General features: G+C 39.2%; 1 protein-coding gene and 1 long non-coding RNA gene across 2 annotated transcripts; both read right to left on the reverse strand.

Moving 5' to 3' along the window:
* Window positions 1–6,490: 6,490 nt before the first annotated feature.
* Window positions 6,491–7,498, reverse strand: LOC136061807 (uncharacterized). Its single transcript, XM_065760117.1, has 2 exons — window positions 7,148–7,498; window positions 6,491–6,967 (listed from the first exon to the last, which is right to left on the reverse strand). Exons 1-2 carry the CDS (start codon window positions 7,496–7,498, stop codon window positions 6,491–6,493), a joined length of 828 nt encoding a protein of 275 aa, XP_065616189.1.
* Window positions 7,499–11,623: 4,125 nt separating this feature from the next.
* LOC111988594 (uncharacterized) lies at window positions 11,624–14,051 on the reverse strand. The gene is made up of 2 exons (XR_010623680.1): window positions 13,485–14,051; window positions 11,624–11,964 (listed from the first exon to the last, which is right to left on the reverse strand). It is a non-coding gene; the product is annotated as an uncharacterized LOC111988594 (long non-coding RNA).
* Window positions 14,052–18,765: the final 4,714 nt, after the last annotated feature.

Genomic DNA, 18,765 nt, shown 5'->3' on the forward strand with positions numbered 1-18,765 from the left:
GATGGTCTACACTGTCCGACCGAGCCAAGAGAGCCAGGTGTGACTTCTTAGACTTAGGATTTCTAACAATAGTCTTAGGATCTTCATTCTCCATAACCTGTTTTTTTTTTTATGTCATCATATTTCAATCTTCTGACCAGATCTGTTTGTTTGTTTGTTTACAGATAAGGCACATACTGCTCCTCGGCTCACCCTTATCAACGCCCCCGCCTTCAATTATCTACTATGCTCGGAGATATTCGTAAGTGAAGATGGACAGCTCCGGTCAATCCCACTCATACTCGGCCATACGCCCAAGAAAGCAGACATCCAGCCGGCTGGCAACGCCATTACACAGGGTGATCACCGGCTACTGCGAATAGACGTCGCTCGGCGACACTTTTTAGCGCCATACGACCTTGAGCCTGCTCCACACCCCAACCCCCAGTGCATTCCTTTGCTAATCCGACCAGTTCAACAAGTTCCTCTCGAACCGGTGGCCGTAGGAGAAAAGATCGGCTCTTCATCCACTTCCTTAGAGGAACAGATTGACAAATTTAAATTTGAAGGGGACGCTTCAGGGGGGGTACAGGTAATTCCCTCTACAGATTCTGAGGAGGAGGCCAACAGGCAATCCAGCATCCGCCAACCACTTCTACTAACTACAGTCCCTGAGGACTCTTCCGAGGAAGAAGAGATGTCTAATTTAAAGCTTCTTCTGAAGAAAAGGGGTAATAAGGCTGAGTCCAAGGAGACGGGGACCTCTCGGCCAGTGGTGAACTTACCTCTACCCCCACCCCCACCTCAGTTCTCTGATCCGGCCCTAAAACCGATACCGGATCTAAAGAAAAAGAGGCCTTTCGAGCCTGAGGAACGGGAGGTGGTGGTACCACCAAAGACCACCAAGCAGCAGAAGGTGGTAAAGGACCACCGCAGCAAGAGGGCCTCTTCCGTGGAGAGCAGGGAGGAGCTTCCAGTGGCCGACGTGCGCCGAGGGCAACGCACGTGGTCTCCCAGGCTGGAACTAGATAGTGTTCCTTTTTCCTGGGAGACCTCTATTAGGAATTATGACGGGGGTAGAGCTAGGCTCATAGCTGAAGCTTTGGAGCAACCACTGCTCCTCCCCCGAGATATGGAGTCATACAGGCGCTTCAACCAGTATGATCTTTTCATGTCCCTGAAGAGGGACCTGACCATGGTAAGCGTGCTCATTCGGCTCTTCGATTGGAGTATTAATTTTCTATATTTTATGCTAACTCTATTACTTTACTTGTTCAAATTACACAGCAAGTCTTCGTGGCCGAAGAGTGGAATCGAAAAGCCTACGTTGAAGCCCAAGCGGAGGCCTACTCTAGGTCAGAGGCAGAAAAGGCACTGGGCAGCCTAAAGGAGGAGGTCTCTCAGATCTCGAACCAGCTAAAGGGGGTGACCCAGGAAAGGGATAGCCTCAATGCTGGTCTCAGAAATGATAAGACCCAGGCCGAAACCCAACCCAAGTTGCTGAATGACACTCAGAACAATCTAGCATTTGAGAAAGCGCTTGTGAAGGAACTTCACACCGAACTCCAGAAGGCCAGGGAGGCTACCAAGCAGGCTTGGAGGGACGCTCAGCTGGCAAAGGAGGCAACCAAGGCTAAAAAGAAAGCGGCCTACCAACTGGGAGTGGAGACGACCGAAAAGGGTCTTACTGAGCAATTTGCTTCGGTTGCCCGGGACTACTGCGACATGACATGGGGCAAGGCGATGGATGCTGCTGGGGTGTCTGCTGACTCGGAGCTGAGGCTGCCTAAGAGCATTTATTATGACCCAGACATTCGAGAGCTTCCAGAGTCTGATCCCCCTCCTCCAACACAACTCCCAGAGGTCTCGGAGCAACCTTTGGTCGGCCAAGCTCCCCCAATCATCCTTGAGCCTCCCAAGGATTCCAGCCAGCCAGGTGATCAGAGCACCCCCGCTGAGCCACCTAAGGAAAAGGGCGAGGTCTTGGAAGAAAAGAAAACATCCTCGGAGCCCAAGGACCAAGCCCCAGTAGAAACTTAGACTTTAGTTGTTGTTGTTGTTGTTTTTTTTTTTTTTTTTTTTTACTCTTGTTCTCCCTTTATGTAGGGGATTGTAAACTATCTTATTTTGATCAATGAAGTAGTTTCTCTTTTACTTTTGGTGTATTTGTTGCATACCATATGATTTTCCTTTGCTACAAGTAACTTCACTTTGTAATTATGGTAATGTAGGCAAACATAATTACTCTATCTTGCTGATAATATATATAATTAAAATTGATTCCGAAGAAGACAATACATAAAGGTTACTGTTAAGGGATGATCGTAACAAGTATTATAAGAGTTGGACAGATCCTTTTGCATGTGTACTAGGAATGCTAACACAGGTTAGAGTTGACATTAAACACAGTTAATAATGTCAGGCAAGATTTATCCCAAAAATAACCTTCAGTATTAATAACAGCACAAGGATATTAACTAACTAAAAATCACCTGGTCCGAGGGTCACAGGCATGATTGGGTTTAGATTAAAATACTTAGGGGGAATACCCAAGGGGTGTTAACTAACCCAAATCATCTGGTCCGAGGACTACAGACATGATTGGATTTAAGTTTAAACACTTAGAGAACCGATAAAGAGTGTTAACTAACCCAAATCATCTAGTCCGAGGACTACAGGCATGATTGGATTTAAGTTTAAACACTTAGAAAACCGATAAGGAGTGTTAACTAACCCAAATCATCTGGTCCGAGGACTACAGGCATGATTGGATTTAAATCTAAACACTTAGAGAACCGATAAGGAGTGTTAACTAACCCAAATCATCTAGTTCGAGGACTACAGGCATGATTAGATTTGAGTTTAAACACTTAGAGAACAAATAAGGATGACAAGTTATCATAATGAACAAAGAAGTGATTCGATTAATAATAGTACCTTTTGAGATTATTTACATTCCAGGGGCATGGTATTACATGACTATCCAAGTCCTCTAGGAAATATGCCCCAATGCCAACCCTTGAAGTAATGCGATACGGTCCTTCCCAGTTTGGTCCTAGTTTCCCCAGGCTGGGTTTTTCGCAGTGCCAACGACTTTTCTGAGTACCAAATCACTGAGTTCTAAGGGTCTTAGCTTGACGTTGGCATCATAGCCCTGCCTGAGCTTCTGCTGGTAATGCGCCAGCCGAACCATTGCATTTTCTCTTCTTTCTTTGATCAAATCCAAGCCTGCTTCTAGGAGTTCATCATTGCTGGTCGGGCTGAACAAGCTAGTTTTTAGAGTTGGGAACCCTGTTTCCAAAGGAATGACAGCTTCAGCGCCATAAGTCATCGAAAAAGGAGTTTCTCCAGTAGATCTGCAGGGCGTAGTTCTGTAAGCCCAAAGCATGTGCGGTAACTCTTCAACCCACCTGCCCTTCGCATCATCCAATCTCTTCTTTAATCCATTAACTATGACTTTATTAACTGTCTCAGCTTGCCCATTCCCCTGAGGGTAGGAAGGGGTAGAGTATCTATTTATGATTCCCAACTCGCTATAATAACTCCGAAATGCATTACTTTCGAACTGTAAGCCGTTGTCCGAGATGAGCGTATGAGGAACTCCGAAACGGGTAATGATATTCTTCCATACAAATCTTTGCACATCTACGTCTTAGATATTGGCCAGAGGCTCAGCTTCGACCCATTTCGTGAAATAGTCCGTGCCGACCAGAAGGTACTTCCTGTTTCCTGCGGCCTTTAGGAATGGACCCACTATATCCAAACCCCACTGCACAAACGGCTATGGACTAGATAGCGGGTTGAGGACTCCACCTGGTTAGTGTATATTTGGCGTGAATCGCTGACATTGATCGCACTTCTTTACATAGTTATGGGCTTCTTTTTGCATGTTCGGCCACCAATACCCTTGAGTAAAGGCTCGGTGGGCCAACGACCTACCTCCAGTGTGACTCCCACAAATTCCTTCATGCAACTCTTCTAGTAGCGACTCAGCCGTCTTTGGATGAATACATAATAGGTATGGTCCTGAGTAGGATCGTTTGTATAACTTTCGGTCTTCGGACAGCCAAAATCTAGTAGCCTTCCTTCGAATCTTCTCAGCCTCTCCCCGCTCTTCTGGCAAAGTGTCATCCTTCAAGAATTTGATTATAGGATCCATCCAGCAGAGACTATCTCGGATCTGGTGGACTATGACTGCATCCCTTCCTGTTCCGATGGGCTCATGGAAATCCTCGACAAGGATAACTCTCGGCAAGTCTTGCTCCGAAGAGGTGGCTAGTGTGGCCAAAGAATCTGCGTGTGCATTACTACTTCTAGAAACATGTAGCAAGCTGAAAAATTTGAATTCCGCCTACAGACGTTTGACTCGATTCAAGTATCCTTGCATTCTTTTATCTTTCGCTTCAAACTCCTCCTGTACTTGGCCCACAACTAATCTTGGGTCCGAGAACAACTCCACAGCCTTTCCTCCCATTCTTCGGACCATAGACATTCCCATCAATAAGGCTTCATACTCTGCCTCATTATTGGTCGCACCGAAATCCAGCCTTAATGACTTTTCAATGACGATTCCTTCTGGAGATATCAAGACTAGCCCTACTCCAGAACCTTTCCGGTTCGCAACACCATCTACATACACTTCCCAACGAGCAGGATCTTGTTGAGAAATCATGCCAACCGATTTTCCATCCATGTCTCTCTTTGTCGTTACTTCTTCTAAACTGGGCTCCGTGAAGTCGACCACTAAGTCCGCAAGGATCTGTCCTTTAACTGAAGTGCGAGGCATATACTTGATATCAAAGGCTCTTAAAATAGTGCCCCACTTGGCTATCCTCCCCGTATAGTCGGCACTTCAGAGTACTGTCTTAAGTAGGAGTTGCGTGAGCACAACGACAGTATGTGCTTGGAAGTAATGGGGCAATTTTCATGTCCCAAGTACTACTGCCAAAATAGCTTTTTCCAATGGCAAGTATCTGATCTCGGCCTTATGTAAAGACTTACTTATACAGTAAATCGGCCTTTGTATACCTTGATCCACTCTTATCAGCACTAAACTTACAGCATGGGGGACCACTGCGATATAGGCAAATAAGACCTCATCTGGTTCAGGGTTAGACATAATTGGTGGCCGAGCCAAGTAGTCTTTAAGTTGTTGGAAAGCTGAGGCACATTCTTCAGTCCATTCAAATCCCTTCCACTTGTTGATCAGCGAGAAGAAGGGTTTACACCTATCCGTGGACCTGGAGATGAATCGGTTCAAAGCAGCTGCCATCCCTGTTAACTTCTGAACCTCTATCGGATTCCGAGGAGGCTGCAGATTTTGAATAGCCTTTATCTGATCGGGATTGACCTCAATTCCCTTGTGCATTACCATGTAACCCAAAAATTTGCCTGATCCCACACCAAATGAGCACTTCAAGGCATTCAAGCGCAACTTATGTCTCCTCAGGGTTTCAAAAATGTTATCAAGGTCCTTCACATGCTTAGAAATAACCTTGCTTTTTACCACCATGTCGTCTATATAGACCTCAATGCTTTTGCCCAATTGTGATTCAAACATCTTGGTCATCATCCGCTGGTAAGTAGAACCTACATTTTTCAGATCGAATGGCATCACTTTATAATGGTAATTACCAATGGGGGTAACAAAAACGGTTTTCTCCTGGTCATCTGGGGCTAACGGTATCTGATGGTAACCTTGAAAAGTATCCAAGAAACTCATCCGAGGATGGCCGACAGTAGCATCTACTAATTGGTCAATCTTCGGCATAGGGAAAGGATCCTTAGGACAAGCCTTATTCAAGTCCGTGAAGTCCACACAAACTCGCCACTTTCCGCTCTTCTTCTTTACCACCACAGTATTTGCCAACCATTCGGGTTAAAAAACTTCTTTAATAGCCCCAGCTTGTTTGAGCTTCATCACCTCTTCTTTGATTGCATCCGCATGCTCTTTGGATGGCCGCCGAAGAGGCTGCTTCTTGGGTACACTCAGTGGGTTAAACCTCAAATGATGGCAAATGAACTCCGGGTCCACTCCTGGGCTTCATAAGTACTCCAGGCGAATACGTCAATATTTCTTTTAAGGAAATCAATTAGCTCTTCTTTCTCTGGTTGAGGTATCTGAGATCCGATTTGAAAGTATCTTTCAGGATTGGTCCTAATTAAAACCTGCACTAGGTCCTCGCATTTAGCGCCTTCATCATGACCTTCGACGGGTGATAACCGACCCCTTAACTGCTATAGGTCTCCCTCCGCCCTGGCTGAGGATTCAGTCTCAGGCTCGTGTCGTATGGCAGTCACCAAACATTGCCTAGCCGAGGATTGATCTCCGCGGATTTCACAAACGCGCCATTTCGGATGGATATTTGACTTTTTGATGCAGAGTGGAGGAAATAGCCCCTAGCGTGTGTAACCAAGGTCTGGCTACAATTGCCGTATAAGGGGAATAAACATCTACAACAATGAAGTCCACTTTCACTACTTCTAAGCCAGTCTGTACGGGCAGCCGTATCTATCCTTTCGGGATGACCATCCTTCCCTCGAAGCTGACCAAAGGAGAACAGTATGGAGTTAAGTCATCAAGCCTGAGGTTCAGCCCCTTGAAAAGGTCAGGATACATAATCTCCACCGCGCTACCCTGGTCCACCATCACCCTCTTCACATCATATTCCCCGATCCTGAGTGTGACTACCAAAGCATCGTCGTGAGGTTGAATGGTTCCAGCTTTATCTTCGTCCGAAAAGCCTAAAACGGGCGGAATAGCCTGTCTAGAGCTCCTCAGATCTCGGCCTATATCCCCTGCTGGTATCCGAGCTACTGACATAACTTTGGACGGCCAGGACCCTGTTCTTCCTGGCGCTGTGAAAATGACGTTAATAGTACCTAATGGAGGTTTCGTAGAATCCCTCTTCTCGGACTCAAAATTTACTTGACCTTCTCGGCCACTAAAATGGTGCAAAAGGTGCCTCAACCTGCCTTCACGGACCAACTGGTCCAAATGATCCCACAAACTTCTACAGTCTTAAGTGGCATGCCCATGGTCTTGATGGTATTGACAATAGAGATTGTGATTGCGCCTCTCAGGGTTCCCTACTATTTTACTCGGCCACCTAAAGAATAATTCATTCTTGATCTTTTCCAGGACTTGATGAACTAGCTCCTTGAATACTGTATAGACTGCTTGAGCATTTGCTGAGCCCGACTGCCCAGCGAAATCTCTCCTCGGCTTATTGTTGTTGTAACGATCTGACCTGAAGTCCTTCCTGTCCTGGGGGATAACCTTATCCTTACCCTTCCCTTGCTGCTGATCTTCTTCAACCCTTTTATATTTTTCAATACGGTCCATAAGTTGACGCATGTTAGTGACAGGCTTGCCGGACAAGGATGTCCTTAAACCATGATCAGTAGGGAGACCCAGTTTAAACGTGTCTAGGGCCATTGCGTCAAAGTTGCCCTCCATATCGTTAAACATCTCCCAATATCTATCCGAATACGCCTTAAGGGACTCACCTTCACGCATGTTCAAGGATAACAGGGAAGACAAGGGCCTGGCCACCCTTCGGCATGTGACGAAACGTGAACCAAAAGCTTGAGTGAGCTCTTGGTAGGAATTGATGGAGTCTGCTTTCAGGTTGTCAAACCACCTCATGGCCACAGGTCCAAGACTAGAAGGGAATACCTTGCACATCAGAGCTTCATCTCTGGAGTAGACAGCCATCCTTTGGTTAAAATGGCTCACATGTTCCACAAGGTCAGTTTTACCGTTGTAAATAGTAAAGGTTGGCTGGTTAAAATGCCGAGGAAGCTTTGCTTCTTCAATCCTACGCATGAAAGGTGACCTAGAGATTTGGTTTAAAGCCTTGCTCATGGCATCATTTCCCACCCCTCCATGTGATGGCCTTTGAGGTTGCCTCTTGCGAGGATGTTCATCCTCATATGAAAAAGATTCACTTATTGGAGTTCGAGACCTTTGTTCATAAGTGATGTCTTGTTCGTCACCTGAGTCGTCATCAAAGTGCGAGGCAGCACGTTTTCTTTTCGCATGGCGCAGCTCCTTCTTAACCTTTCAATCTCTATTTGCATGCTGTTTTTCTCTGCATGAGAAACATGACTTCCGCCACGAAGTTGAGTTCGTTCAGTGTGTATAGTATGCACACTGCCTTCACGGTCTTGTTTCCGCTCCAAATTGAGAAAATGGTCTATATGTTGGGACGCCCCAGATTCTGCCGGTTGTTACCCTAGTTCAGCCATGATCAACTGCTGCTGCTTCCCGCTACACTCAAGCTCTCCCCATAGACGGTACCAATTTTAGGGTTAAGATTTGTGGCCCAAGCCCAAAACAATTAATTTGTAGAGTATAGGTGAAAGAGGTAGGTTAAGTATGGGATCAACAACAATGAATCACAACCTTCAAGCACAAACCAACATGAATTTACACGTAAAGAATGGATATCCGAAGAGCTATATTATTGATTATCTGATGAACACAGATCTTAGGGTTACAGTCAAGTTCTTCCTAGTCAAGTTCTTCCTCTCTCTTTTCTCTTTTTTTTTCCCCTTTCCTGTTAGGAGCTTCTTTCCTTTATATAACCTCCCTTCTCTTCATCTCCATCGTCCACTTATACCTCATCCGTGAGTCTACTTGAGTATATATCACGTCAAGCATCTCCTTTAGCTCTGTGTGAGTGGCGGTAGGTAAGAATACACTGTTTAGGGGTCTTCTCCATATAAATGCGGCCAGAAAAGTTGCTTCAGAGCATTAAATACGGTGGTAGCAGCTTTCCCTTTAGATATTTCTTCATCCTTATCGTCTCCCAGTGTACTCAGAGCTTATCTTGATCAGAAGGAGTCCTCGGAAGATAATCTTGACCTTTTATACATTCAATTGATCCCTACTATTCGCGTCAGAGGAATGTAACCTCTTCGGACAGAAGGCGACCTCTTCGGATTGTAATCACTTCTCCCTCTGTGGGTCTCTCTTCCAGATGGGCCTTGCCCTTACCATCTCCTTCGTCTCGGTCGCACAGTAGTCCTCATATGGGCTCTCGGCCTACTATGTTGGATTGTGCCCTTTTCCCCCCACAGTAACTAAATATTAATATTATATAGTAATTATTCTTAAACCATTGAGATAATAATCCTCCAATAAAACCAAAAATTGGTTCACAATTTCATTATATCCAAAACTAAATGTTTTAAATAAAGAAAGTTTAATGTTCATTTGGTAATATCATAAGAATTGAGGGTGAATAAATGGATTTAATAAAGTGAATAAGTTCCATCCGGAGCTGGCGTAAAAGACACATTTTACGCCAGCCAATCAGCCATTCTGGGGGTGACATGTCAGCCAAAATATTTAAACTCAATACACCTTATTACATGCCATTATAACCCAATTAAAACCCCAAATGTTCCTCAAACACGTTCAAAGCTTCTGCTTCAAACGGCAAACGAAGGGCAGACTCTCCTCCTCCTCCCCACAACGGAGCTTCATTCTGCCACAGTGATCAACAGAGTTATTTTTAGAGCCTGAAAAAGATGCCGAATCCGCCGTTAGTCTAGTGTCACAATCTCAAGGTTTGTTTTCTCATGATTTGGTAGTTTTCCCCTATTTTTAATTTCAAAATATCAATGGGATTGGTGTTTTTTTGGACGTCAATCACTTGATTTTGTATGGGTTTTGTTGATTTGGTATGGGTTTTGCTTTTTTTCTTATTAGATTCTTAAATCTTAAGTGGTAGGATGATTTGGAGGTTTTCCCCTATTTTTAATTTCGAAATATCAATGGGATTGGTATTTTTTGGACGTCAATCACTTGATTTTGTATGGGTTTTGTTGATTTGGTATGGGTTTTGCTGTTTTTCTTATTAGATTCTTAAATCTTAAGTGGTAGGTTCAATGGGAGGGAGATGGATTGAATATGAATGTGGTCAATTTTTCTTCATGTTTTCAGAAAAAATTATAAATCTTAATTAGGTTTTGATTGGATTCTTAAACCTTAAGTGGTAGGTTCAAACCCATCTGATTGTGGTTCTTCAATGATATGAAGGAGAATAGGATTTTTCACAGTAAAAGAACAAGAACTAGAATGATGAGAATAAGATTCAAGACTTCTCTCTACTTTTTATAAAAAATTTAAATAATTACTTCCTTATTTATACTACTAATTTAGAAAATTCAAAGAGAACTTATAGACTTTTGTTTGGAGTATTATTTTTAAGAAGCAATTAGAGTGAGGGTTGTATATAATAGAAGTGCATAAGGTTTAAAATGATGTTACTAATTTTCCCTATGAGGTGGAAAAAAAATTAAAGAAATTAACCAATTGCTGATTCTTGTTTAATTTCAAAGCAATAAACTTATGGTCAATCCCATTGTGCTCAAATTTCAGTTCAGTCAAAAGATATGCTAATAAAAAAATTACGATTTTTACAAGCTGAAGTTATAACAGAATTGGAAGTACATTGGCAAATGCTAATGACATACTTGATACCACTTGGACAGAGTTTACTTAAAAAAAAAAAAAAAAAGTAATCTTTATAGATGTTCCAGATCTGTTGGTGAGAATTTCAAACTAGGATTGATGATTAAAAGGGAAAAAAAAAAATGAGACTAGATAGATGACAGCAAGCATTATGACTTAATGTTCACCATGAGGTTTGATATTTCTATTGCTTTGTTGTGTAGTTGTACCCTTCGTTTTGTATTGACTTCTTAAGACTCAAGTGTTTTTATTGTCTGGATTTTTCAGCTAATGTTGGCTGCAGCTTATTCTCAATTTTTTTTCCCCAGCTCTGATTATTTTTCTTTTTTCCCAGCTGTGATGCAGAATTGCAGATAGATGGTTTTGAATACTTAAAAGAAAACTTCCCTACTAGCTTGACTGAATTCTTGGAGTATATGGCTAAAGTTGGTGAACAATCTGTCATCCTATGCCGATGTGGATATGAAGCCTAAACATCCTATATTTTGGAGGAACAACTGAATCATTAAAACTTCTAGAAACTTTGATATGAATGTATTGTTAATTAGAAACTTTTAGAAAGAATTGTGATAGGTTTTACTTAAATGTATTTCCAATCCTATGATCATCTTTTTGTATACCGAACCATGATAGGCTCTATTTTAAATGTATTTCCAATCCTATGATCCTCTTTTTTTACAATATATCATGACAGGTTTTATTTCAAATGAATGTATTCTGAATTAGAGACCCTTAAATAGAATTGTGACTAGTTTTTTTTTTTTTTTTTTTTTTCCTAATATGTTTCCAAACCTATGTGATAGGTTTTATTTCTGATTAAATAATGGAATTAAAAACTTTTCAATTGTTGTACTAAGTATTTAACAATCTCGAGTTCCTTTAAATATTGAATTGTGTCAGGTTTTATATTACATGGGAGAAATGATGGAAGAAATGATTAAAAGTTTTTTGAGATGTGTTGATAAAATTTTCAAGTTTTATTCACCTTCTTGTAAACTAGGTGATTCCTTCAACAAATTAACATTCTAGTTAGTGGAAGTCTATCTTAGTGACATCTTAAGATTCAATAGAGAAATAATTGCCACTAGAAAGATCTCTAGAAGATTAGATTGTGATGCCAAAGGTATAGATATTATTTACACAACTTCTGTAATAAGCCAATTACCACTTGCAACATGCCATTTGCATGATTTATAAATTCAATTGTTCTCCAAAATACAAGGTTTTGCTGTGAAAAGAGCAAGAACTATAGAAAGTTAAAAGTATATAATTTCCTCATTTGAGGGTTTTATCCCCTCTACATCTATATAAATAGAAAACCAAATCTAGGAAGTGACTTTTGCTGATTCAATTCTCCAAAATACAGGATTTTTAGGCTTCATTTCCATGCTGGTGTTGGATGGCAAAGTGTTCACTAACTCTAGCCACATACTCCAAGATTTCAATCAAGATAGTAGGTCAGTTTTCCTTTAAATATTCAAAACCATCTGTCTGCATCATAGCTGGGAAAAAAAGAAAAACAGAATAAGTTGCAGCTAACATTAGCAAAAAAAATTCAGACAATAAAAACACTTAGAAACCCACTTGAATCTTGAGAAGTCATTTTAAAAAAAAAAAAAAAGAATGAAAAGTCATATACATCTTGAGAACACTCGTTCTAACCATTAACAAAAACTCTGTTGGCTATGTAATGCAAAGGGCACAACTACCAAACCACCCCCCCCCACCCCCCAAAAAAATACCCAAAAAAGAGCATTAGAAACTCTGTTTTAATCTATGCTTCCTTTTAGTCATTCATTCTCATGTAAATTTCAGTGTTACTTAATATAACAAATGCAGGTTTATGACTAAAAAGTTTACCCCAAAAAAAATAGAGTTTAGAGCTAAAAACATTATGACACATAAAGATATTATTAGTATGAACATGAGATAACATAATTATATATTATCCAGGATGACAACTGCAGGGTAGGTCACCTGCCTTCAAAACTAAAACTTTTTTGTTTATAAGTACCTTCAAAACTAAAAATTCCCATTTGGATGCATGATAAGAATTCATACAGTACTTAGTACACTTAATCAACCTATATGGCTAACTAATGGACCTCAGCAATTCACAACTTGGCCATTTCAAATCAGTTTTTCATTTTGTCATGAATAAAAAGCCTATTAGGTAAGAACAAAAGAACAAACTTGCCAAATTATTGGATTGGCCATATCTTGATCAAAACAATTTGGGACCTATGACACCGACTCCACATCGCCAATTGAAATTAAAACAAAAGCTTCATTAGGGAGAGAACAGGGTAGCTCAATCATATCTAATATAGAAAGCCAATTAGAACAAGCGTAGCCACACAAAAGAAGATATAACTGAATCTTGTTGTTCTTGGTTTCCATACAAAGGCATAATCTGGTTTAAGTAAATCTCATCTCAAATTTTTAAGACATAAAAGAGAATAAAAAAATCCCATTTCCCATGTTATATATTATAGGAAAATGAATGGTATGTATGTAAATATTAACATAAAGAACAATTCAACTAATTAAATGAATCCTTTCAAAAGAGCAACGGCAGAGCAATACTGGGGATCCAAATAGGAAACCTCAAAAAAAAAAAAAAGTTTCATAACTTAAAAAGGAAGCACACAAAAATCATGATTTAGAACCGAAACACAATTCATAAGAACCCAAACTAGCTTGGAAAAAAAACTGAAGAACCACAATTAGATTGGTTTGAACCAACCACTTAAGATTTAAGAATCCAATCAAGACCCATTTAAGATTTGCAATTTTTCTGAAAAAAGGAAGAAAAATTTGACCTCGTTCATATTCAATTATTCTCCCTCCCATTGAACCTACCACTTAAGATTTCAGAATCCAATAAGAAAAACAGCAAAACCCATACCAAATCAACAAAACCCATACAAAATCAAGTGATTGACGTTCGAAAAAAACCCAAACCCATTGATATTTTGAAATTGAAAATAGGGGAGAACCACCAAATCATGAGAAAACAAACCTTGAGATTGTAACACTAGACTAACGGCGGATTCGACAACTTTTTCAGGCTCTAAAAACAAGTCCGATGATGACTGTGGCGTAATGGAGCTCCGGTGTGAGGACAAGGACGAGAGTCTGCCTTTGGTTTTCCATTCGGAGAAGAAGCTTTGAACGTGTTTGAGGAATATTTGGGGTTTTAAGTGGGTTATAATTGCGTGTAATGAGGTGTATTGAGTCTAAATGTTTTTGCTGACGTATTGCTCTACGATTGGCTGGCGTAAAAGGTGTCTTTTACGCCAGCTCCGGATGTAACTTATTCTCTTTAATAAATCTTTCCCGAAAATTAATAGGATTTATGGTTTTTCCTCTAATAAAGATGAATGTACCAAATTCAAGAAAAGAAAAGAAAAGAGGCAACGTGGAACTGTAAAAGATGGTCAGCTATCCAATAATTAAAACCTAGCTCACCAAACCTTTTTTTTTAAGAAAAGCTCACCCTACTTTATTACACCACAAATACACACATGTTTCTAAAAAAAAAGAAAAAAAAAATACACACATATTGTCCCTGGACTCCACCGGAATATGCACACCCAAAAAACAAGTTTCAAACTTCAGTTTCAAACTTCAATATAATTTATTAAATGCTCTATCACCAATCCTTGATTCTCTCCAATATTAATGAGTAATATTTTGAAATAATTTGAATTATTTAGTAATTTACTCGTAAGTTAAGGAAGACTAGAAGGATGGGCGTATTTATTAAAACTTTCCTTTTAATTTTATTTGACCAATGAGATTGATTTTACTTGTGCCAAATTAAAGAGATGAAGGAGGTTACAGTTCACTACCCAATAAAACAAATAGTCAAATACAACAACAAAATATCCATCAACCTAAACGTCTCTACTCTCTAGCCTCCACGGCTTCACCTCTCTGGCTCTCTCAATCTCTCTACCTAGCGTATTCTCTCTCTCATCTATATATATATATATATATATATATATATATAATAGGTGAAGCTGAAAGAAAATATAATTAAATTTTAAATTGAAGTCTAATTTTGTATCATGTATCTTATCTAATTTTAAATTTATGTGTCAAGTAAATTATTAGGTGCAAAAATCAAAGAGTCTAAATTCAATTAGATTCTAAATTGAATTTTAATTGAAGTTCAACTTTGTGCCATGTGCTCCATTTAATTTGTTTTTAATTTTTGTGACAATTGAATTATTGGGTGCAAAAACTGAAGAGTAGGTCCAATTAGATTCTAAATCATGTCTAATTTTGTGCTATGTGTCTCATCTAATTTTTTCAATTCTTGTGTCAAGTGAATTATTTGATGCAAAAATCAAAAAGTCTAAATTCAATTAAATTTTAAATTGAATTTTAATTGAAGTTCAATTTTGTACCATGTGCTCCATCTAATTTTTTAATTTTTGTGGCAATTGAATTATTGGGTTCATAATAATAAGAAGAATAATATGTGAAGTTGAGAAAAAACACAATTAAATTCTAAATTCAAGTCTAATTTTGCACCACGTGCCTCATCTAATTTTTAAATTTATATGTCAAATGAATTATTAGGTGCAAAAATCAAAGAGTCTAAATTCAATTAGATTCTAAATTGAATTTTAATTGAAGTTCAATTTTGTGCCATGTGCCCCATCTAATTTTTTAATTTTTGTGGCAAGTGAATTATTGGGTGCAAAAACTGAAGAGTCTAGATCAAATTATATTCCAAATCATAAATAAATAAATAAATAAATAAATATATATATATATATATATAGTTATGCATGGTTTTAAATGTACCTATGCATATGCACGGAGCTACATGCTAGTTCTTTCTAAAAGACTAAAACACAGCATGCCTGAAACTAAAACATCCCCATAAAAAATTTTACAAAGCACTACTAAGTTCCAGATCTAGAAAAAAACAAGCAACATTTTGCTGCCTCCCTTCATTGTGTCCTAAGTTCCAAATCTGAGAAAAAACAAAGAGTAATATTTCTGCAAAATAACTCCATTCTAGAGCATTTTCAGAAAATCTGCAAAACCGGTTTAACCGTACCGGTTTTCAGTTATTCCTGTTAAACCGGAGGTTCCCGGTTATTCCTGGGTTTTAGATGATTTTCAGTTTTTAGCCATAATCGAACCGGACAAATGGCCAGTTCTCAGTTAAACTAGTTGGACTGGCCGGTCCAATCCGGTTTTTAAAACCATGCTTTTACCTTTATCTATATTACTTTCAGTAAAAAGTTTTCAATTTCAGTTAAATAAGTTTTTTTAAAACGGACACTTAATTTCAGTATTTTATTTTTGCTTGTTTAGGTATTATAGCACGAGAGCATTCGCATCATCTCTAATAAACATTTTTGTTTATTTTAGTATAAAAACCTACTTTTTTCTACTTTACATACTTATTTTTCAAAATACCCTCCTGCAAAAATTTTTGTCTATTTTACTATAAAAATCTTCTCTTTTTTTTTTTTTCCTATTTTGCTTAGTGGAAGTCATTTTCTGTTTAAATTTTGTTTTCTATCATAAATTGACTTAGCAAAAGTGATACCACTTCGTATCAAAATCCAATAAATGAGAAACATATATGTAAAAATAACTACCCATTAACATATGTCTTTCATTTTTTTTTTTTTAAACCAAAATCAAACTTCATTCATTCATTAATGGAAAGAGAATCCAAATACAATGCCTCTAATGCTGAAGGAGATGACTCTTCTATCCATACAAAATCATCATCTACTTGCCTAGCATAACGAGCTAAAGAGTGTGCAATTGAATTCGCATTCTGACGAACACAACTTATCTCCACACGCGTAAGCCCCCCTATCAGACACCGAATATCATCATATACATTACCCAGTAAAGACAGATTGCTCCGTGGTGAGCTGATAGACTTCATCACATTTGTGATGTTACCCTTGTGGGCATAGCAAGTCGGGGGGAGTATGCTTTGGCAGAGTGGACCAAGGCAGAGAAAAGAAATGGAATTGCCACCTTGATTAGGTCTAGGAATCATAAAAACAATGCCCTTCGTAGAAGGATTGATCTATTACTAGAGCACGTGTCCGGAGTTTAGGTTTAGGGATGGGAAGGTGTTAGACACGCAACCCCACTCGACCCGTGAGTTGGCTTCCACTCATTGTGTATTACGTCTTAATCTCATTAAAGACATATTCAATATTGCATTCTAGACTCAGACACATGCAAGCATACATCTAAGCAAACTCCCAAACCCTAACATACATCTATCATGGCATCGCAACGTACATAAACCAAAGGCAACAAACAAACAAACATATATCATATCCAAGGCAGAAACCTAGGCATGCTAGGATCAAACAAATATGTTATCATATCCAAGGCAAAGCATTTGCAAATATAGTTCATATTCATCAAAGTAAGATCAATACCATATATCTCAAACAAATGCATGTTCATATGAATGCATGACTTATCTCACTTATCTTACAACATCACAGCACCTATGCATCAATGCATGATTATATCATATGCATGCTCATGGCAAAACAACAAAATTGGAATATAAAACCCTAATCTAGCATAAGGAGAACAAACAAAGAAAACAACATGGAAACAGACACTCAAAAGCATAAAATAAGACAAGGCAGAATATGGTATAAAGAAGATGAAGAAATAAAAACAAAAAAAGTCGGATTAGGGTTTTTGGGCACGAGTATGCGTGCGCATACATAGGGCTTACATACATAGCCTAGTTGTATGCATACGCATACTTTAAGTATGTGTGTGCATGAAGAAAGCATGCGTATGCATACACACCCTAAATCTAACCTAGAAAACAAAGAACACAACAGAACATAGACTAAACTAACAACCTTACCTCTTTAAAACAAAAAAACAAAGTAAACCTAAACTAAACAGACATGTTAAACATATATAACATAAAAGAAGGCAAGGAAAACATATTGAAACAAGAAAGAAAAGATAAGAAAAGGCTAGAACATTATACCTCAAAAGCAAAGTTCTTTGGCTTGATATTGATCGTTCCCTTCGGTCAATCTATTTACAATCAAAAATAAAAGTGATTAGTAAGCTTGAAACTCAAAGATCAAGGCAAGAAAATGCCTCAATTAGAAAAATATAGACTTGAGGATGTTTTCTGAAGGAAAAAAAAAATCCCTCTTTGATTCACTATTTCTAGTGAATCTTATGTTTTCCTTTAGGATTTTCTGTGTGTTTTGAAAAGGTACCGTGTATGGCTTTATATAGTTCGAAAATGGAGGTTTCGAACAGCTCCCAGACAATGTGGGATTCATTCCAAACCAAGTTTTAAAGCATAAAAACTTGTCTTTCATAATTTTTGGAACCTTAACATGCACACACATGCTCGTGTATGTGTACGCATGCATGAAGCATGCGCACGCAAGTCTAGAGCATGTGTGTGCATACGAGTGTATGCATACGCATGCCCTAGAGTCTTCGTGGTCTTTTGTTTTCAAAAATAGCTTTATTTGATTCCTAAAAGAGCTTTATTTTCCAAAAATACTTTCCTCAAGTCAATTTCAATCTGATTAGGCCCTAAACCAACCTTGGGTTTTGAAATTCCTACATCATTGGAGAACGGAGGCCCGAATCATAAGGGGTACAAAATGCAGTATCCATAACCCTTAATCACCAAGTCTGAGAATCCAACTTCCACCACAAACTCCAGTGCTTTCCTACATGCCAACACCTCCGCCTCCTCACTATTTGTCACTACAAGACCTTTAGACAATAACACTGCCATGACCTGGCCATTGTCATTCTAGATCACCGCTCCAAATCTAGATGCTTCCATGTCTGCAAATACCATTGCACCAAAATTGAGCTTGTAGCTCCATCCAACAGGTGGCTACCACAATTGTATCAAGCCACTTAACATGGACCCTGTGGGCGCAAGGGAGAACGCCTCAATTGAGTGGACCGTGGCAGAGAAAAATGTAGTCGCCACCTAGATTAAGTCTCCACCTAGATTAAGTCTAGGAACTATAAATATAGCTCCCTTGTGGAATGACTTGTCTTTACCAGAACACATGTTCAGAGTTTAGGTATGGAAATGGGAAGGTGTTAGGCACCCAACCCCACCCACCCAACCCATAGGTTGGCCTCCACTCATTGTGTTCCAAATCCTAATCCCATCAAAGGGTCCTCTAATATATTATTCTAAACTCACACACACTAACATGGATCTATCATCTAAAACATGGCATATGTCCAACACTCACCCATAGCATAAAAACCCTACCATTCATCTAACA

Source organism: Quercus suber, unplaced genomic scaffold (genome assembly GCF_002906115.3).
Source record: "Quercus suber isolate HL8 unplaced genomic scaffold, Cork oak 2.0 scaffold_354, whole genome shotgun sequence".
Lineage (NCBI taxonomy): Eukaryota > Viridiplantae > Streptophyta > Magnoliopsida > Fagales > Fagaceae > Quercus > Quercus suber.

What these genes read in the sequence shown, in the direction of transcription:
- LOC136061807 (XM_065760117.1), bottom strand. Translation starts at nt 7,498, where the DNA reads ATGCGTGAAGGTGAGTCCCTTAAGGCGTATTCGGATAGATATTGGGAG. An exon ending in ATGCTCAAGCAGTCTATACA is followed by an intron (nt 6,968 to 7,147) that starts GTATTCAAGGAG and finishes CATTTGGACCAG; the next exon opens with TTGGTCCGTGAAGGCAGGTT.